The 18375-nt window shown below is 37.2% G+C and overlaps 1 protein-coding gene across 2 annotated transcripts; it reads right to left on the bottom strand.

Moving 5' to 3' along the window:
* Nucleotides 1-296: 296 nt before the first annotated feature.
* On the bottom strand, nucleotides 297-17829 carry RBBP4 (RB binding protein 4, chromatin remodeling factor). 2 transcript variants are annotated; one of them, XM_039836983.1, is made up of 12 exons: nucleotides 17666-17829; nucleotides 16943-17090; nucleotides 13780-13925; nucleotides 7234-7407; nucleotides 6791-6906; nucleotides 6516-6676; nucleotides 6288-6414; nucleotides 6084-6161; nucleotides 4852-4928; nucleotides 4694-4751; nucleotides 4493-4603; nucleotides 297-1276 (listed from the first exon to the last, which is right to left on the bottom strand). In XM_039836983.1, the coding sequence occupies exons 1-12, from the start codon at nucleotides 17679-17681 to the stop codon at nucleotides 1211-1213; spliced, it is 1278 nt and encodes a 425-aa protein (XP_039692917.1). In that variant the 5' UTR covers nucleotides 17682-17829; the 3' UTR covers nucleotides 297-1210. The 2 variants fall into 2 exon arrangements, with proteins under 2 accessions (XP_039692917.1, XP_039692918.1); XM_039836984.1 differs by having other exon boundaries at nucleotides 16943-17087; nucleotides 17666-17808.
* Between the last annotated feature and the right edge of the window lie 546 nt (nucleotides 17830-18375).

The raw sequence follows: 18375 nt of genomic DNA, 5'->3' as shown, positions 1-18375 counted from the left end.
AAATTTCTCTGCCATACTGCCTTTGACATTCTTACGTATCTCTCTAGGAACAGACTTCAAAAAGAAATTATTTTATCAAAGAGTAATCTGCGCAACTCTGATTCAGTGTTTTATGTCTTTCACTTTCCCTGGAAAGGAACAAAGCTCTTTTCTACAGCTCTGATTCTATTATATTTAATTCTGCTCTTGATAGTCAAAGACCATAAACAATAACTATTATCTGAAGAATTCTTCTAGAAGTGAGAGACTGGTATTTGATAGATGTTATATACTAAATAAAACCCATCAGCATGGGGTTATGTAGAAAAGCAATTTATTCCATTATAAGCACTTATACAGTTAGTCAGAAAGTAACAGGCCTGCTGGTGAAACAGGTCACCCAAAACAGAGATGGTATCAAACTAGTGGTCAAGGACTAACTTCTAAAAAAAAGCAACTCTTATCCAGGATTAATTTAATTTTAAAAACAAATACAAGCTATCAATTCACTCTTTCTCAACTTAACTGGACAGTCTACCTGTGGTACAACTGTCAGGTAAAAACATACATCTTTACAACTTGGTGGTCCCAAGTTCTTTTAAAAAACCATTTCACAGAAAGGAAAGAAATAATATGAAAACTGCTCAAGAAATACACTAACAAGCAAAAATATATGGGGAAAGAGGAACACGTAGTTTTGACTTAAGAAACTGAGAGGAGACTGGTCTACATAGGAAAATGTGCATCCTGGAAAGTCAGGTGTGAAGATTTTAGAGTAGGAATTTATATGACTTGAATCTCCCCTATTTCCTGAATAAAAATGACATCTTGCAGTACGTTTACTTCATGGCTCAGACACACCTACCTTACTTGGCTCTATTCCTTAGTTACTTCTAGCCTTTAATTAAATGAGTCTGAAAAACTTAGGGATATAGCATAAGAAGAAAAATAAAATAACCACACACAATATTCCCCTTTCGGTGGCTACTTTAGATCTTTGTTACTAGAAAATTCCTGAAGAAAATTTAAATATAAGTCTGTAGCTTTGCTGAATCAAGTCCCCCAGTTAATATTTAGAAAATACCCTTGGTTTGGACTAATAGCATTGCTGATGGTACCTATTATAGAGGGATAGCTGAACAAAGTCTGTGTCTCAAAACCAGTGTTAAATCAATCTCAGGGTTGAGAGGAAAAAAAGGGGAGTCTACAATCACAGGAAGTGCAGACATATCTAAGACCCCTGTCCTTCAGGATCCACGCTTCCTTCAGGGTCTTCATCGTTATAAATGTTCTCTGCCTGCCGAAAAACAAGAAAAAAAGAGTATTTAGTAAACAAAAAAAGCAAGTTCTTGAAGTTAAATTTTCAAAAATAGATTAGGCCAGGGAGACAATTTATGGGCCATATAGTCTCTGTTGCAACTATTCAACTCTGCAGCTGCTGGATGAAAGCTGCAAGACAATCTGCAAGTGAATGGGAACAGCTGTGTTCCAATAAAAACAGGCCAACACTTCTGGATTAGGACATCCCCACAAAACTGAAGTATTGTTACTGTTTGTCTTGATAATCAACCTTCTTGAGAACTTTAGTCAGACATTCATAAGTCAAAAAGTTAAAAACACCACAAATGTCCACTGACTGATGGATGAGTGAATAAATAAAATGATATAGCCATACAATGGAATATTATTAGGCAATAAAAAAGAAGCCAGTCAGCTACTGTATGATTTTATTTATATTACATTTCTAGAATAGGCAAATTCATAGAGAAAGCAGACGGATGCCTGCCTAGTACTGGGTAGACTGGAGGAAAATGGGGAGTGATGGCTAATAGGTATGGGTTGTTATGGGATGGGATTTCTTTTGGCATAACTGATTGTGGTGATGGTTGCACAATTCTGTGACTGTACTAAAAATCTCTACATTGTGCATTAATTCTGTGACTGTACTAAAAATCACTACATTGTGCATTAAAAGAGAGAGAAACCCCACTCCCCACCAAAACCACGTTCCACATCTCAATTTATATTTTAAAAAGAAAAATGCTCTTGCACACCACTTCTATTTCTGATGAAATACCTGTTTCCAAAGGCATAATGTTAAATACAGAAGCCATCTTCATTTGGGCAAAATTTACTTTTCTTAGAATCTACTATGCACAAATTACTAGGCTAAGCACTACAGAGGATGGGATAAGCTTGTCTTCAAAGAGCTGTGATCTGACTTCAAGGAAATATACACTATTGTGTATTTTCTAACAAAGAATGTGTAGTGTCTTTTTCCCTAACAGTAAATATATGTCCAAAAATACAATTTAATCCCGACACTACCTAAAGGTAGCATAAAATTCTACAGGTCTAAGGGATGTGATTAAAGGCTCGGTCCCACAAGACTACCCTCACTTCAGAGGCCAGTGATGAGCTCTGAGTGCCTAGGCTACCTGGGTACTTCTGTTCGACTTGTCATCTATAAATCTGGGGGGTTCCCACAACCCCCCTACTCAGGTTTGATAATTTGCTGGAATGACTCACCGAACTCAGGCAAATGCTTTACTATTACAGGTTGATTATAAAGGCTAGAACTCAGGAACTGCCAAATGGAAGAGATACATAGGGCAAGGTGGGGAGGGAGCACAACGAAACCTCATGTACTTTCTCGGTGGCATCAATATATTCACCAACCTGAAAGCTCATCAAATCAAGAGCTTTTTATAGAGCTTTTCCTAGAGCTCAATCTCTGCTGTCTGTGGGTGAGTGGAAGTAAAAGTTCCAACTCTCTAAACAAGTGTTTGGTCTCTTTTGAGACCAGCCCCATCCTGATGCTGTACCTAGGGGCTCCTTAAACACTTCCTTAGCCTAAGCTCAGGTGTGGCCAAAAGGGACTCCTTATAAATAGCAAGAGTCTTCTTGGAATAACTATGTATGGTGTTAAATGGGTACTAGACTTATTGGAATGATCATTTCACTCATAAATTATATAAATGTCTAATCACTAATATAATATTGCACGTTAACTGTAATTTAAAAAGTTATCTAAAGAAAAAAAAAACAAAACAAGAGACTCCCACCACTCAAGAAATCCTGAGTTCAGGAACTCTGTGACAGGAACCTGAACAAAGACCACATATTTACTTTTTATACCACAACAATTCTGAACAAACAAACAAACAAACAAACAAACAACACCACTAAGTAAAACCTGGTCTGGGGGTTAATGCCTGGAAGGTGATGTAGTTCAATCTCCCACATTTCCATGGCAACTACTATATTACCTTTAATTGAGAGGTTATCAAAGGCAGCCCATTTCACCTTGTTAAAACTCTTGATTTTTTCTATTAATTTTTTGTAAGTATATTACAAAGAAAAGAGTGAGGTGGATTTTGTTTACATATATAACACATCCTTGAAGAGTATACAGAGGAAATCAAGAACTCTCTAATTGTAGCAACCATATTTTGGCAACAGACTTCTAAATTATACTTACATATAATTAAACCTAAGACTAGATACTACATATAATTAAATCTAAGACTGATTTTAATGACATATTCCAACATGCTGTTCTGCAATCTGCTTTTCCCCTACTTAATAGATGTCATGAATGTCTTATAAAACTAAGCATAATTCTTTTTGATAAATATTATTCCAAAGTATGGATAGTGTATATAATTTGTTAATCTCATAGGCCATAAATACGGTTTTCCTCATGTTGAGGCAAAAACTCTCTCCTAAAGTTTATCTCTGGCCGTAGGTCTACCCTGAGACACCAAAAATTTCTTCTGACTTCTTTTCATTTATCAGGCTACCATCAATCAAAAGTTATGCAATTGCTTTTTAAAAAAAAATTGGTAAAAGACACATAGCATAAAATGTACCATCTTAACCATTTTTAAGTATGCAGTTCAGTGGCAATGTCCGTTCACCTTGTGCGCAACTATCACTACACCACACATCTCCAGAATGTTCACAGATCATTTCAAAGGAATGACCATTTCTAGAGATTCAATGGCTAGCAAAGAGGGAGAAAAATTAGGAGGCTATGCAATAGTCCAGAAAGTGGTAATGAGAACCTGACCAAAAAATTAGGGTACGGAACAGAGACAGGAAAGATGGGTATGTATGTTGTATTTCTAAGTTATCAAAAAAAAAAAAAAAAAAAGTATAGACAGAAGAAACATTGCAGAGATAGACAATATAAACTCTCATAACTAGACTTAGAGATAGACAGTGAAGAACTCTTTAAGTGTGGTGAGCTGGGGAAACGCTACAGCCATAGAGAAAACAGCAAAGTCAGGAGGAAAGGGAAGAAGTGGGTAAAGAAGTTCAGTTTTGTTGAGTTTGAGATACTAGTAGGATAACCAAATAAACAGTCAGTTGAAAATGATAATGTACAGACAAGTGCTAAAGTTAGACCAGGAGAAAACTGAACAGAGATACCGACCATATTCATGAAGTATATAAATATGAAGTGATAAACCTCATTTATTGAACCTCCCCAAAATGTCTAAATACTTACCATTTGCCAAACTTGCATGATATTGTCTTCTGATACAGAACAGATCACCCAAGGTTCATTAGGATTCCAGGAGAAATCAGATATTTTGGCAGTGTGACCACCATGAATAAACTGAAGGAGAGAGAAAAACGAAGATATAAAAAGCAGAAGAGAGAATACTAAATTACAGACTATTTCGACTGCTCAATGTTTGTAACATACCAACAATTCTGGTGGCCCGTCTTCTGCATCTTCTGGGGACTGTTCCTCTCCAATTTTACTAGCATAAAAAGATTTTTAGAAGTTAAAACAGATTTATCCTGAGTAATTTTGGAAAGTATAAATAAAGAAAATAAAAGAGTAACTAATACAAGACTTACCTTAAATCCCAGACATTCAGTCTGCGATCAGTACCACTGGAAGCCAAAATAGTCTCGTTGTGAGGCGACCACTGAACCTACACAGAAGAATGAAGGAAACAGAAAAGCTTTCAATTATAAAATGAAGGGAAAAAAACCTAAAATTACATTTAACAATTCAAAATTTTGTAAGTAAAAGAGAAGTTAAAGTATTTTAGACACTACAGTTAAAACTGACAATGAGCTAGATAAGATCATTTCTTGTATGAAAATAACCTATAATTAGATCTAAGACAGCAGTTTGTTCTATTTTATATTACGTTTTTGAAGATCTCATCTATCTATTCTTATTGTCTAATTCTGGTCTCTAGCCAAATGTAATCAAATTGTGACCTAAGAACTACGGTAGAGCTCACACACACACAATTACTTTCCCAAGTAGTTATTATGAATTTAGTATCACACTTAAGACTGATTACAAGTGATTCCTTATAACAATGATTTTATTAAAGCTAGCTACAACACATGCGCAATCACATAATTGTTACAATGTTTGGTAAGAAAATCCTAGCTTCATAGTACAGATAAGAAGATATTAGTGACCAGTATTTAAGGAAGAATTTGGATACGCTCCAGGCAACATCATTACAAGCAATGACAGAGATAGGGTGAAGACAAAATGTTCCTTGGAGAAGGCTGAAGAGTTGAAAATAAGTCTAAGAGACTAAGTGTTAAGAGTATGGCTAACTTGGAACCCAGTTCAGATGCCACATTCACATACCAAAATTAATTTTGACCACTCTTAGGTTCTTAATACTTGACAAAACAATCTTTTAATATAGTGATACTAACTGGGCCTTTCCTCACTATAAAATGTTAAGCTCTTTGACAGCAGACTGTAACTTATTTCTCACAGTGCCCTTGAAATAAGCTTTGAATGTAGTATAACAATCTCTTGAATTAGGCTAGAGAGCTTTACATGTTAAGAAAGGAGTTTAAGCTGATGAAGCAGAAAAAATCAGAGCCACTAATTTAAGCTTGAACTGTGAAATCAATAGACGTCGCAAATTATAAAGAGTAAAGCAAGAGGAATATGGGACGAGACAAGTGTTAGGAACAAGGCTGATAAACGACCCCTGTTCCTACAGAGATCAGCATAGGCACACAGAACATTTCTATTAAAGCAGTAGGATAAAGCACAAGCATACCCACTTGCATATCTTTTTTAAAATATCAGCATTAGTTTCTCTTACCTGGAATATTTCATCCTTATGTGATTCAAAGGAATGCAACTTAAGTTTCAGATTTCTCAGATCCCACAAGGCAACAGTCTATGTACAGAAAGGAAAAAAAGAGCAATCATTTGAGAAAAACAAAACCCATACCTAAAAGATCTCTGTGCATTCAGAACAAGGCAGAGAAATTCACTGTTATTTTTTAAAATAATTCAAACTCACCTTATCAGCTGATCCTGTGGCAAGAATGAACTCACTATAAGGATTGAAAGAAAGGCAGTTCACTTCAGCAGTGTGAGCATCAACTGAGTGGCTTGGTTTGGACGTATTGTTTGAACGAGTATCCCAGCTTTAGTAAAAAAGGAGAAACAGGAAAAAAGCTTGAAATGGTTAACTGAGCATAAAACTTAGATAACTTATAAAGAAAAATTAAAAATGGATTCTACTCACATCATAAGTTTCTGATCATCAGCCACTGACCCAAACAGAGACTCATGGAGCAGATGCCAGGAAACATCTTCTACTACTGCTGTATGTCCTGTAAAGATGGTCTTCGCATCCACAACTTTTCCTTCCTTTGGAACAGCACTGATGTCCCATAGGCAGATGGTCTTAAATGTAAAATTAACTATTACAGAAGAGTCTCACTTCCCCATGTACCCCAGGAAAAAAAAAATCAACTGATAACTAGCCCAGATTTGCATCAAAATGAGAAGGATACACACGTGGTCATCTGAAGCACTAAGTAAGTGCCCACTCAGATTTGGGTTCCAAGAAAGCCCATAGCCTTCCTTCTGATGTCCACGGAGACGCAAGTCTGGGTTGCACTCTCCAGAAGGATCTGCAAAGTACCAGAAAGATCAAGACTATCCAGTTTACTGCCTCTACTAAGCATAAGGGAATTTTGACCAAGAGGTCTAAAGTTCTTAATATTTACAAGCAATACAGACCCATTATGAACAAATATATAATGCTTAAGCTGCACCATTAATTGTTCTATGTAAAGAAGCATTTTTCCCCTAAAGAAAAATGAATATCCGCACATATCGATTTAATCACAAGATGTTAAATTATATAAATAATAATAAGCTACTAAAGTCAGACTGACAGAAGCAATGTATTTTCATAGTAACTCATTATTTGTATTTGAATTCAAGAGAACAAGTACCTGGTTTAGAAGGATGTTTTGTATAGTCAAAAACAAGAACATCACTGGATGGAGTCTTCGTTGCAATGATGCAAGGGTTCTGGGGCATGTAACGTGCCCTGTTTACTTCTCCTTCATGGTTGATCTTGATTTCTATCTCAATCTTTCCACTAACAGAGCCAAAACCTCCAAATTCTGTAAATAAATTAATTGCAAATGAGGACAAAGAGCTACTCCATATATGTCATTCAAAGTATCACACAGGCAAGCCTTTTCATCAGCAAAATGGCATAATTCTACAAGTAATCTAAGCATCTGTTAGCATCATAAAATGCTCTGACACACCTTCTGTTATTTGATTACAACTGTACATAGTAGGGAAAAGTTACTATCGCCAAAAAATTTACACATGGGAAAAGAGCTCAGAGTACCTACTTTAATTTGTTCATGGGTGACATGACTATGGCAGAACCTAAACTGAATCCCTATTACTCTTTCAGTTATTCCTACAATGACTTTGCATAGTTATATACTGAATAAGTATTGTATTACTATCTAAAAGTAAGGAACTACCAACTCTCCTTCAAAAGTAGGTTCTCAATAAGCAGTTTCAAACTTCATTTAAAATACCAAGAAAGTGTGCTGAATAAATAAGACCTAAGTTACTACTGTAATTAATATTAAGTACAGTGTGCTAAATACTGAAGAGTCCCTCTCATACTATTAATTTGAAGCTCTAGTCTAGGGTAATCTTTCTGAAATAGTATATATCTTATCCCCAACACTGTTTCTCTTACTCCAATGAGGAAAAACAGAGCCATAGCAATTAGTTCCATTTTCCTAACCCCCACTTATACCTGCCAACTACAGTCCTTGGTTGAAATAAACAAGGACTAAACAAAAACATTTTTTAAATTCATATTTGACTATTGTACACCCTTAGAGAGTTCTCCCAAGTACCATTATAAAATGTATAACAACATAATTTGTGATTATGTAAATCTTGGCAAACAATATATAAACAAAGGTAGCTAATGATTAGTCAAAGAATTATCTAAGGCAGCATGATAAGGTACTCAAGTAAGAGACCCTGGCCTAAATGACTCTGCCACTTACTAGCTTGGTGATTTGGGAAAAGCCTTCAATTTCTTTGAGCTCCAAATACCTTATCTATAAAGTAAAGTTTTAAAAATGCCATTACTACCATTATTTTACTATACACGTGTTATACTGTGAAGGACAAGTCTTGAAAAAACAAGGACATAGATGGGTAATATGGTTGTCAGATTAGATAACTTTCGATTTCAAAATAACTTTTCTAAGTTGAAAACCAAGTGTTTCAAAGAAGCAAAAAAACTAAAAATAAAAGTTCAAAATAGACTCCAAAAGAGAAAACACCCACATTAAACAATTTTTTTCAAGAATGCTAGATCACAAAGCATATACAATGTAAAAAAAAAGCATGATATGATATATGATCTTAAGGAATCTTTGTCCCAAATACAGGGAGATAAGCATACAGCTATAAATACTATGACAAAAAAGCATAACCGCCAGAAGAGATACCGATAACAAAGGAAGAGCAATAGCTGGCATTGAACCCAGAGAGCAAGAAATAATCATTACATAATGTGAGTTATTTCAGTATTGGGTATGTATCAAACAAAGGGCCTCCCTAATTGTAAAGTACAATGATAAGAAATCAGTGTAAAGGATTCACAATTGAGATTCTATGAAGATGAGACTTTATCTATTAAAAATATGTTAAAGGCTAAATTTGAAATATGAAAGATTGAGGTATCAATGTAGTCATGTGCTGCTTAATGACCAGGATACATTCTGAGAAATGTGTCATTATGCAATTTTGTCACTGTACAAACATCATAGAGTGCACTTATATAGACCTAGATGCTACAGCCCACTAACATCTAGGCTGTATGGTATGTAGCTTATTGCTCCTAGGCTATCAACCTGTATAGCATGTTACTGTACTGAATACTACAGGCATCTGTAACACATCGGTATTTGTGTATCTAAACATAGAAAAGTAACATATGTAAAAATACAGTATAAAAGGTTAAAAATGGTACACCTCTATGAGGCATTTACCATAAATGGAGTTTGCAGGACTGGAAGTTGCTCTGGGTGAGTCAGTGAGTGGTGTGTTAATGTGAAGGCCTAGGACATTACTGTGCACTGCTGAGACTTATAAACATTGTCCCACAAGACCTCCCCCTGCTTCCTTCTAACAGGGCTGGAAATAGAACATCTAAGTTGTCAATGCTGCTCCATGAACAGGGATGTGGGCTGGGTTGACTGTAAATAACAAGAAAATGGCGATCTAAAGAGTAGATCGCCATTAACGGTGACTGTCAGGAGGGTGGGAAAATTGGCCTAAGGATTAGCAGGAATAAGAAATCAAGAAAGAGATAAAGGAACATAGAGGATTGTTACGGCAATGTGGTATAGGCTACTGCATGTTGGAACAGTGGTCAGATTACGGAATTTTGTGGTATTAATAAAAAAGTTTAACATGGAGAGGGTACAGAACTGAGGATTCAATATCCACCTTTGGAAATGTTTTTGTTTCTTGACCCTATCTGGCACAAAGGGCTCTCACTGGTATTGAACTGGTGGAAGAAACCAAATTTATCTATGTTTTATATCATTACAACCTGAAAAATATTTCCAAAATACAGGGACGGCTGGCTCCACACTACAGGAAGTTTTCAGTGACGTGGTAGTGGCACTTAATACTTGTTAAGGTAGACCTTGTGGACCTGTGTCCTTGTACAGGAGCTAAGGTCCTCAACAAAGAATGTACAACAATGTATTCTGAAGACTATTAAGCTAGATCTGGGAGGGCTGTAGCACCCTCTGAATACGCAGCGCTGGGGGGACAGGCTCCTCTGTGCTGAAACAGGTCAGTGGCTGGCTGACTGGGATATAATCTGTGTACTCAAAATTGAGGTGCTGTGAGAGGGAAATCTGTTGCCAAGTCTCACAGATATTGCTCCTGTCAGAGAGAAAAATAATTCCTCTTGAAACACATATCTTTCCATTTCTTACAGAAAATTCAGCTCCATTATAACTTTACGGGACCACTGTTGTATATAAGGTACGTCATTATGTGATGCGTGACTGTATCAAGGTTTAACTTTTTCCTATTTTATTTGCTTCTCTATAAAACACCATTTAAAAAATTGAGGCATAACATACAACAGTAAAAGTGTCTAGCTTGATGAATCTTTACATATGCATACACCAGGGGAACCACCACCCACTAAATACAGAACATTCCAGCTCCTCAGAGAGCACTAGCATGCCCCTTCCAACCAATGCCCCCAACAAACTAGGTAACTGGCATTCTGAGCCACTTTTTGAGCCCATAAACATTTTGAAACTAAGACGAGTAAGTTCTAACATCATGATTTAATAATAGTTTCTTATACATAATTGAGACCAAAGATTAAAAACATCTTTTTTAAAAGCACAAAGCCAATTCCTCAAATAAGTTGCTAAAAATAAACTTGTTGATATTTGAAGATCTTGGTAACATGAGGTAATACTTTACATCTAATCTATTTTCAGGGCTTAAAATGTAACTATAGCCAGGCTGAATCTAATGTAAACACACAAATTCTTTCTAAAGTCAAGACAAGCTTGAGCCAGTTTTTGGTTCCTTCAGTTTGAAAGTTCAATGATCTTTTGAAGTTATTTGCTATCAATTACCTCAAATCGAATAGGGTCAAGTAGATGATAATCAATTTTAACAGTTCAATCTGAAAGTCTAAGACATTTCATCTGAGAGGAAGGAGACTAGGAAGCTAACAACCACCAAAGAAACGTTAAGCTATATTTATTTCCACCAATGTTGAGAACATCTGGAGAGAGCACCCCCAACTTTTAAGCACCAAGTCTATCTAATAATCTAAAGATGACTTAAGGGGGTGGGAGAAGTAGTAAAAGAAAGAGAAGAGGAAGGTAGAGGAAATGATATACTGTATAACCTTAGGGCAAGTTACAAAACACCTACAAGTATCAGTTGTCTTATGAGGATTAAATAGGGTGATTGATATATTTATAAAAATATACATATTACTGGTATTTTTAATTATTCCTTTATTATTTAGCATTAGAAAGAGGTATAAATGTTATCACTGGAACATAAAAGTGTATTGGTTTGAAGCCACTCAAAAAAGTCAGTTACCACAAAAAGATTTGAGTATGTATGTTAAAAGATGTCATTTCAAAAACCAGCAAAGAATGGGTTAGTCAGCAAATGGCATTAAAAAAAAATTTGCTAACCACTTAGAAACAAAACTTGGATTCCTATTCCATACCTAACAAATCAAATACCAGAAAGAATAAAGTTTTAATGGTCAAAACATAAAAGGGCCAGAAAACAGCTAATTATTTAGAAATCTTGGAATGATGAAGACCTTTCAAAATCTAAAGGACACTAGAGGAAAGTTGGACAATTAAAAATATGTTGCTAAATAAGACTTAAGATTATAAATATGGAAAAATTATCTGCAACCTATTTATTGGGGAGAGCCAACCTTATTTATAGAGATAACCCAAAAGAAAAAAGAACATAAATAGGCAGCTTAAGAGATAAAATATTTTAAAATAAGTTCAATATCACAAATAACTTAAAAAGCAAAGTAAACTAGGATTGTAGTATCAAGTTCAGCGTCGGTGAGCGCATGAAGAAACATGTGAATAGTCCGCTACTGATGGGTTTGCGAATCTTTTTTGGAAGACAATTTAGCGGTAGCAATTATACTTGAAAATATCCTAGCCCTATGATCAGCATTCCAGTTAGAAAATTATTCTACAGCAAAACTATTCAAGTTGTATGTACAAGAATTGTTTTCAAAGCAAATATCAGAAATCACTATGTCTGTAAATAACGGATGGTTACCTATGGCATAGTATATAGCCATCGAAAGAAGGTAGGTTTCCTCCATACACTTACACATAAATTTGTCCAGGATACACCAGGCCGGAAAAGCATTTTCCATGTTGTGTCACCAGTACCAAGAAAGATGTCTAGTATACCACGGGTCTCCAACCCCCAGGCCACCCAGCAGACTTCATCTGTATTTGCAGCCATTCCCCAGAGCTAGCATCACTGCCTCAGCTCCACCTCAGATCATCTCAGGCATTAGATTCTAATAGGAGCACCGGTCCCTGGTGCCAAAAAGGCTGGAGACAGCTGTAGTACACAATAAGTACTCAAAGTATTTTTTGAATGAGTAATTCAACAATGAGATAAATCATTCAGAAAACTATATATCAATTTAATAGTGATCTATATGAGATAGGTTTATGGGGGAGTGTTCTACATTGTTTTGATTTGCTTTGATATTTAAAAATAATTTATTACATTATCAGAGTATTTGTTTTGTGCCTAAATAACCAAAATTCCTCTTTAAAGACAATTTATCTTCATCTAATAAAAAGGAAACAGGCTCAGAGTGACTAAATGAGTTACCTAAAACCACACAGCTAGTGACTGGCATGGCCAGGTCTCAAGCCTGAGTATAAGTTCAGTGTTTACTGCCCCCTCCATCACTGATGCCTATCCAGAAAATAACGTTCCAGTAATCATATCCTATAGTTACACACTTGGGTCAATGACACAAAATGTCTGCTGACTTTTATCCTAAGAATTTATTTTGCATCACCCTAAGCTAAATATGGAATGTTCAAAAGATAACTGTACATTACAATCCTGGCAAATAACTGAAGCTCAAAATAACTTAGATAAAAGAATGGATTCTGCTACTCTGGAGAAATCTATGCTAAACATCTATGTTTTTAAGAGCACATATCTCAATAACAAGAGCCTTACTTCTTCCTCTCAGTAATAATCTGTGTCCAAGGACAACAATAAAAGAAACTCACTCATTATTATGAATAGTCAAACCCTTAGGTTATCTCCTAAAAACAGAATAGAATTCAACGGTTCATTTAATTTTTATGCAGTTAGGGCCATAGTTAAGTCATTTCTACCACTTCAAACCTGGAAAAGTTAATTTAAGTCAGTGTTTCTCAATCTTTTTTTCATTATTGCCTCTGTAAGAAACCTTGTAAGACATTTTCCTGACACCCATGATGAAATTTTAATACCATAGATACCCTGTATATATCTACTTACATATGTGATGTTTATCTGTGCTTTATACAAATAAGATTGTTTTCACACACACATTCTTTCAAACACCAATTTTCAACTCTTCAGGGGCAGTATCTCCCATGCTGAGAACGCACGCATGCACAGCGAAATATATGATGGATGTGGCTTCTTTCAATTCTAGAAATCTCTACACCCGACCAAATTTAGTAGAGGAAAGTTCATAGAAAAGGCACAGAACCAAGTATGTGTTATGTATGTATCGTGCCAGCTAGTATCTATACTGCAAATTCAGGCTTTCCAAAGCTTAAAATCTCATTTTTACCTTAAGGCTACTTTATTAAACTGTACATCCTTTTTATGATAATTCAAAGATATAAAAAACATAACACATACATTCATTCTTTCACCTTTAAGATTCCTACCTCCTTTCTCACTGTCGTAGTGTGAAGCATCAAACTGAGCATCATCATTAGGGAGCTGCACACTGGCTATCACAAGGTGGTTTTGTTCATCCGATGTGTGTGTCCCCAGGACGAGTCGATGAATACTGAAATCTTTCCCTTCTGGTCTGTAATAGCAATACATGAGCACTATGCAAATTAATAACACTAAGACTACAAAGTCAATGATACATATGTATGAAAAAAGTATTATTATAACCATTTTGATGAGAAAGTCATTAAGAGCCATATTTTTCTTTTAATGTAACTTCCATAGAGCCAAGTATAAAGTAGACTACATAGCAATTAACTTTATAAGTAAAGTAAGCCTTCACTTACTATCATTGCTAGATCTTCTGACCTTAAGCAAAACAACGTATAACAAAACCAATTTTGCCACAGGCTGATATAAACAAGAGTTAAATCCCTATGGCATCTCATTAACTTTATAATAAAAAAATGTTATTCGAGGACCTGTTCTATTTCTTATCTTGGCTAAAAATTTACAATTACTTTGAGGAAAAAGTTTAGTGGAGTAAAATGTGAATTAACTACTCACCCTTTAAAATGGGTTGGATGAAAAGAAAAAAAACTGTTGGGTACACTAATACTTTAGGTCACTTCATCAAGTTACTTCATTAAAAAGGAAAGGAAATAACATTAGATAAATTAATTGTTCAAATACTTACTAAGTATCTAATACTTAGTAAGTATTAGTATTAGATACATTGCTTCAAATACTACGGAAGTACAACGATTAAGATGTGATTCCTGTCCTCAAAAAAACCAGGGGCAATTAGGCAGTCATGTACACAAAGGATCAAGATATAAGTCAATATACATCACATAAAAGGTATACACGAATATAGGCGTTTAAGTAAAGATTACTTCTAGAATGAAGAAAGTGTTCATGGAAAAGGTGATAGCCCAGCAGATATCTCAAAATGAGATAAAACATGGGAGAGACATGGGCTTTGGAAGATAGTCGGTATTCCAAAGAAAGGGATCTAAGCAAAGGCGAAGATCTACAAAGTGCCAGACACGATGTTAAAACACTTCATATACTTTATAGCATTTAAACCAGTGGTCCCCAACCTTTTTGGCACCAAGGACCAGTGCTTCTATGAGAGTCTAATGCTTGATGATCTGAGGTGGAGCTGAGGCGGTGATGCTAGCGCTGGGGAACGGCTGCAAATACAGATGAAGCTTAGCTTGGCCTGCTGCTCGTCTCCTGTGTGGCCTGGGGTAGGGGGTGGTTGGGGACCCCTGATTTAAACACTATAAGGTATTATTCCAATTAAAGATGAAGACACTTGAGGTTAGGAAAATAAAGCAACTTGCCTAGATCACACTAAGTAACAACTAGAGACTGAAGCCCAAATCTGACTTTGGATATAGGAAAAGACAGTGGGAGAAAAGGCTAGAAGCAGATTAAAATCAAGACTCTAGGAGAAAGTGGAGTGGGACTTTCATCCAAAGAATATACTCATTTTGGAATATGTCATAGCTGAGAAGCCAAGAAGATATTCCAGAGAGACACCAGTAGGCAGCTGAAAATTCAGGAAGAAGCCCAGAATCTAGGTCTAAGAGATAACCAATAGAAATTTCTCTACACAGGGGTGATAAGTGCCTATATCTTAAATAGAAAAAATAAAGAAAAGAGGAATGTCAACATAAAATTGGGAATTCTTGCATTTAGAAAGTTAAGGAATCAAAGGAAGGGAGAAAAAGAAGAGTATTATAAAACTATAATTGTATTCAAGGCTTACGAAACTCAGCTAATCACATTACATAGAAGGCTTTTTAAACTTATGGGTAGCAGAACAATTTAGTAGGTACGGGATGGCCAATATTTGGGACCCACTGGTCCAAAATAATTTAGCACATGACTGGTAAATCTGGAATCACCAGTTATTTCTCATCAAGTACTCTGCCTCAAGTTCCTAAATGGTTTGAACTACCACTGAGAACTCCCGACAGAAATGACTCCACTAATCCTGAACTCAAGTAATTCTGATGGTCAGCTGAACTCCTGGTTATGATAAAGAAGATTCCAACTCTAAATGTCTAGGTATTTATTATGGCTTTATTTACCATCATTAGGACAGATTTCTCTCTCTTTTTTTTTTTAATGCGACTGTGAAAGTAGCAGTCTCATTCATGTCATTAATAAAATTTACAATAAATTTCTATTACTTTTTGAGCGGAAGCATAGCCTAGTAATCAAGTTTTGCACACGACTTCTAAAGACCTGAGTTTTGAAGGAATTTATTTAGTACACGTAAAATATAATTTTCAAATGTTATTCTGACTAGCAACAGTTTTATAATAAATCCATTACTCTAAGCACGGTGGTTTTACTAAAATTTTATATTAATATCTAAATTCACTTTCAATTTTGCATTATCACTTCCTTATAGAAGCCTTTCCTGATACCCCAAGTTGAGGTAATTTTTCCTTCCTCTGATTATTTTATGTTTGCCATGCTTATGATAATTTTTTACTGTTATGAGGCAGGGAAGGTGTATTATCTAAATTTGGATGCCCTGATATGTAGCACCTAGTATATCCTCAATAAATGTAAGCTAAATTATTTTATCTTCTCTATTAGAAGTAAGCTAACCATGCCAAAAAATGTGATTATTCTTTCACATGCAAATTCCTTCGTATGAAAATATTTCCACCCACAAGTGTTCTAAGCATTCTAAGTATCTAAAACTGCTCTGACCACATGCAACTGTAATTATTAGTTTACACCTGCTTCAACTAGACTGCTTCTTGAAGGCAGGCAGGCATCATGTCATACTCATCTTTCTATTAACCAGCCACAACCAATTACTGTGAGACTTAAAGAACTAGACTCATCATAATACTTTTTGAAAGTTGACCATTATTATTTGGTCCACTAGTTATAATGTGGCCCATCAATTCAGTATCAGAAAAAGAAAACAGCATGTTCTCTCTTATCAGGAAAATTACAAAGTAATTTTACATACTGCCTACTTTTTGGCCTAGAAAAAAATGTCACCAATAGGGTTTGATCACGTGCCCCCTACGGGTGACTGGAGAGAGGAAAATAAGGAAAATCAATGTGAGAAATCTACACTGGGACAAAACAAAATAACGTTCAAGAAATTCGTATCACCTGGTCACATCTGGAAGCCACTGTGCAGTTAGGCTGGGCCACTCCAGAGCATGGGTCATCACCAAATCGTAAAGAAAAGGGGTGTTCTTTTTCCATATTTTGTATTCTTCGTTGATCACGCGTTCTTCTACTGCGTCATCAAAGGCTGCTAAAAAATTAAAAACAAATTAAGTTAGTGAACACAATGGAAACCGAATCAACACTTGCAAAGCTAACGGCACGCTATGGAGCAGATATGTCTAAATCTCCCCTAGGCGGAGGCACCAACACCCCTTCCACCTTCGCGGGTCAGAACTACTCTTCAGGTTATCCTGGCCAGACACTCCATTAGCTTTTCGGGCGAAGGCGCCGGGCCTCAGGAGCACGGTCCCGTACGTGATAAGTCTACGGAACCGGTGAGGAGACTGAGCACCAACCCTTGGGGGTAGGGAGAGGTACAAGGAGGCCCTGGGGAGAGGCGGGTAAACCGACAGTGAGAGCGGAGAGGGACCAAACACCCTACGGGGCCCCCACCGCCAGCTTCACGTCGCTGCGCAGGGTCTCCGCTCCAGAGAAGCTGGCGCACCGTTAGCCCGCCCCGCGGAACGATTTCGCCTCCTGCCTTTGATGGTGGGGACGGCACTACTCAGCACAGTCAGGCCTGCCTTCACTGTTAGGCCGTGTCGAGGCCGCAGCACAAGCCCGACACCGACAGCCTTCTTGGGACAGCCCCGGGACCCTCACCTTCCTTGTCGGCCATGGCGGGCAGGCAAGCCAGAGGGATCCCGGGATCGAGTGTTGCGGGAGGGGCGGAGAGGCTGCTGGCGCTCGCTCTGCGCGCGCGGCCTCTATTGTTTCCTGCTGCCCCTGCGTGAGGTCCAACTAGCGCACCTTCGCGCCAACACTGGCCAATCGGAGCACACCAAAAGGCGAGGTGGGCGGGGAATTTGCGATCTCAGCCTATCCAGACGCGCGGAGTCGCTCTTCGCGGGGCCGAGGCTTGCGCTCCGCGCCTGCCCCCACACGGCCGGAGCCGACTTCCTTTGATTGCGCGCGCGCGGGGTTGGTGGGAGTGCGCCCCGCTTGGGTCACGTGAGAGGTTTAGTCTGCACTCTCCTGGGGGCAGCCATCTTCTTAAAGTCTGTTAAGCTAACAACCACTTCAAAGTACTCAAATGAGAAACCTAAGATGTTTTCGGGTCTAACTGAGGTTACAAGGCAATGCCTTTACCACTCAGACCTAGAGGTGTCTAATTCAAGTGTCCCTCACTCCCAGGTCCTCCGGTTTGTTTTCCTAATCCTTAGAACTATTGATGAAGCAAGCCCAGAAAAATGGGGCCTCGTTTTTTTAAAGATGTGCTCCAAGCGGCGTGGCCTAAAATGGAAATCTTAAGGGATAAAGTACGTTCGCGAGAATGGAGTCCTGGCCCTTTAAAGATGTGTGCCAAGGGGCGG

The sequence above is a fragment of the Pteropus medius genome, unplaced genomic scaffold (genome assembly GCF_902729225.1).
Source record: "Pteropus medius unplaced genomic scaffold, Ma_sr-lr_union100, whole genome shotgun sequence".
Taxonomy (NCBI): Eukaryota; Metazoa; Chordata; class Mammalia; order Chiroptera; family Pteropodidae; genus Pteropus; species Pteropus medius.
The sequence above is the reverse complement of the archived record's forward strand: the minus strand, read 5'-3'. Positions and strand labels throughout refer to the sequence as shown.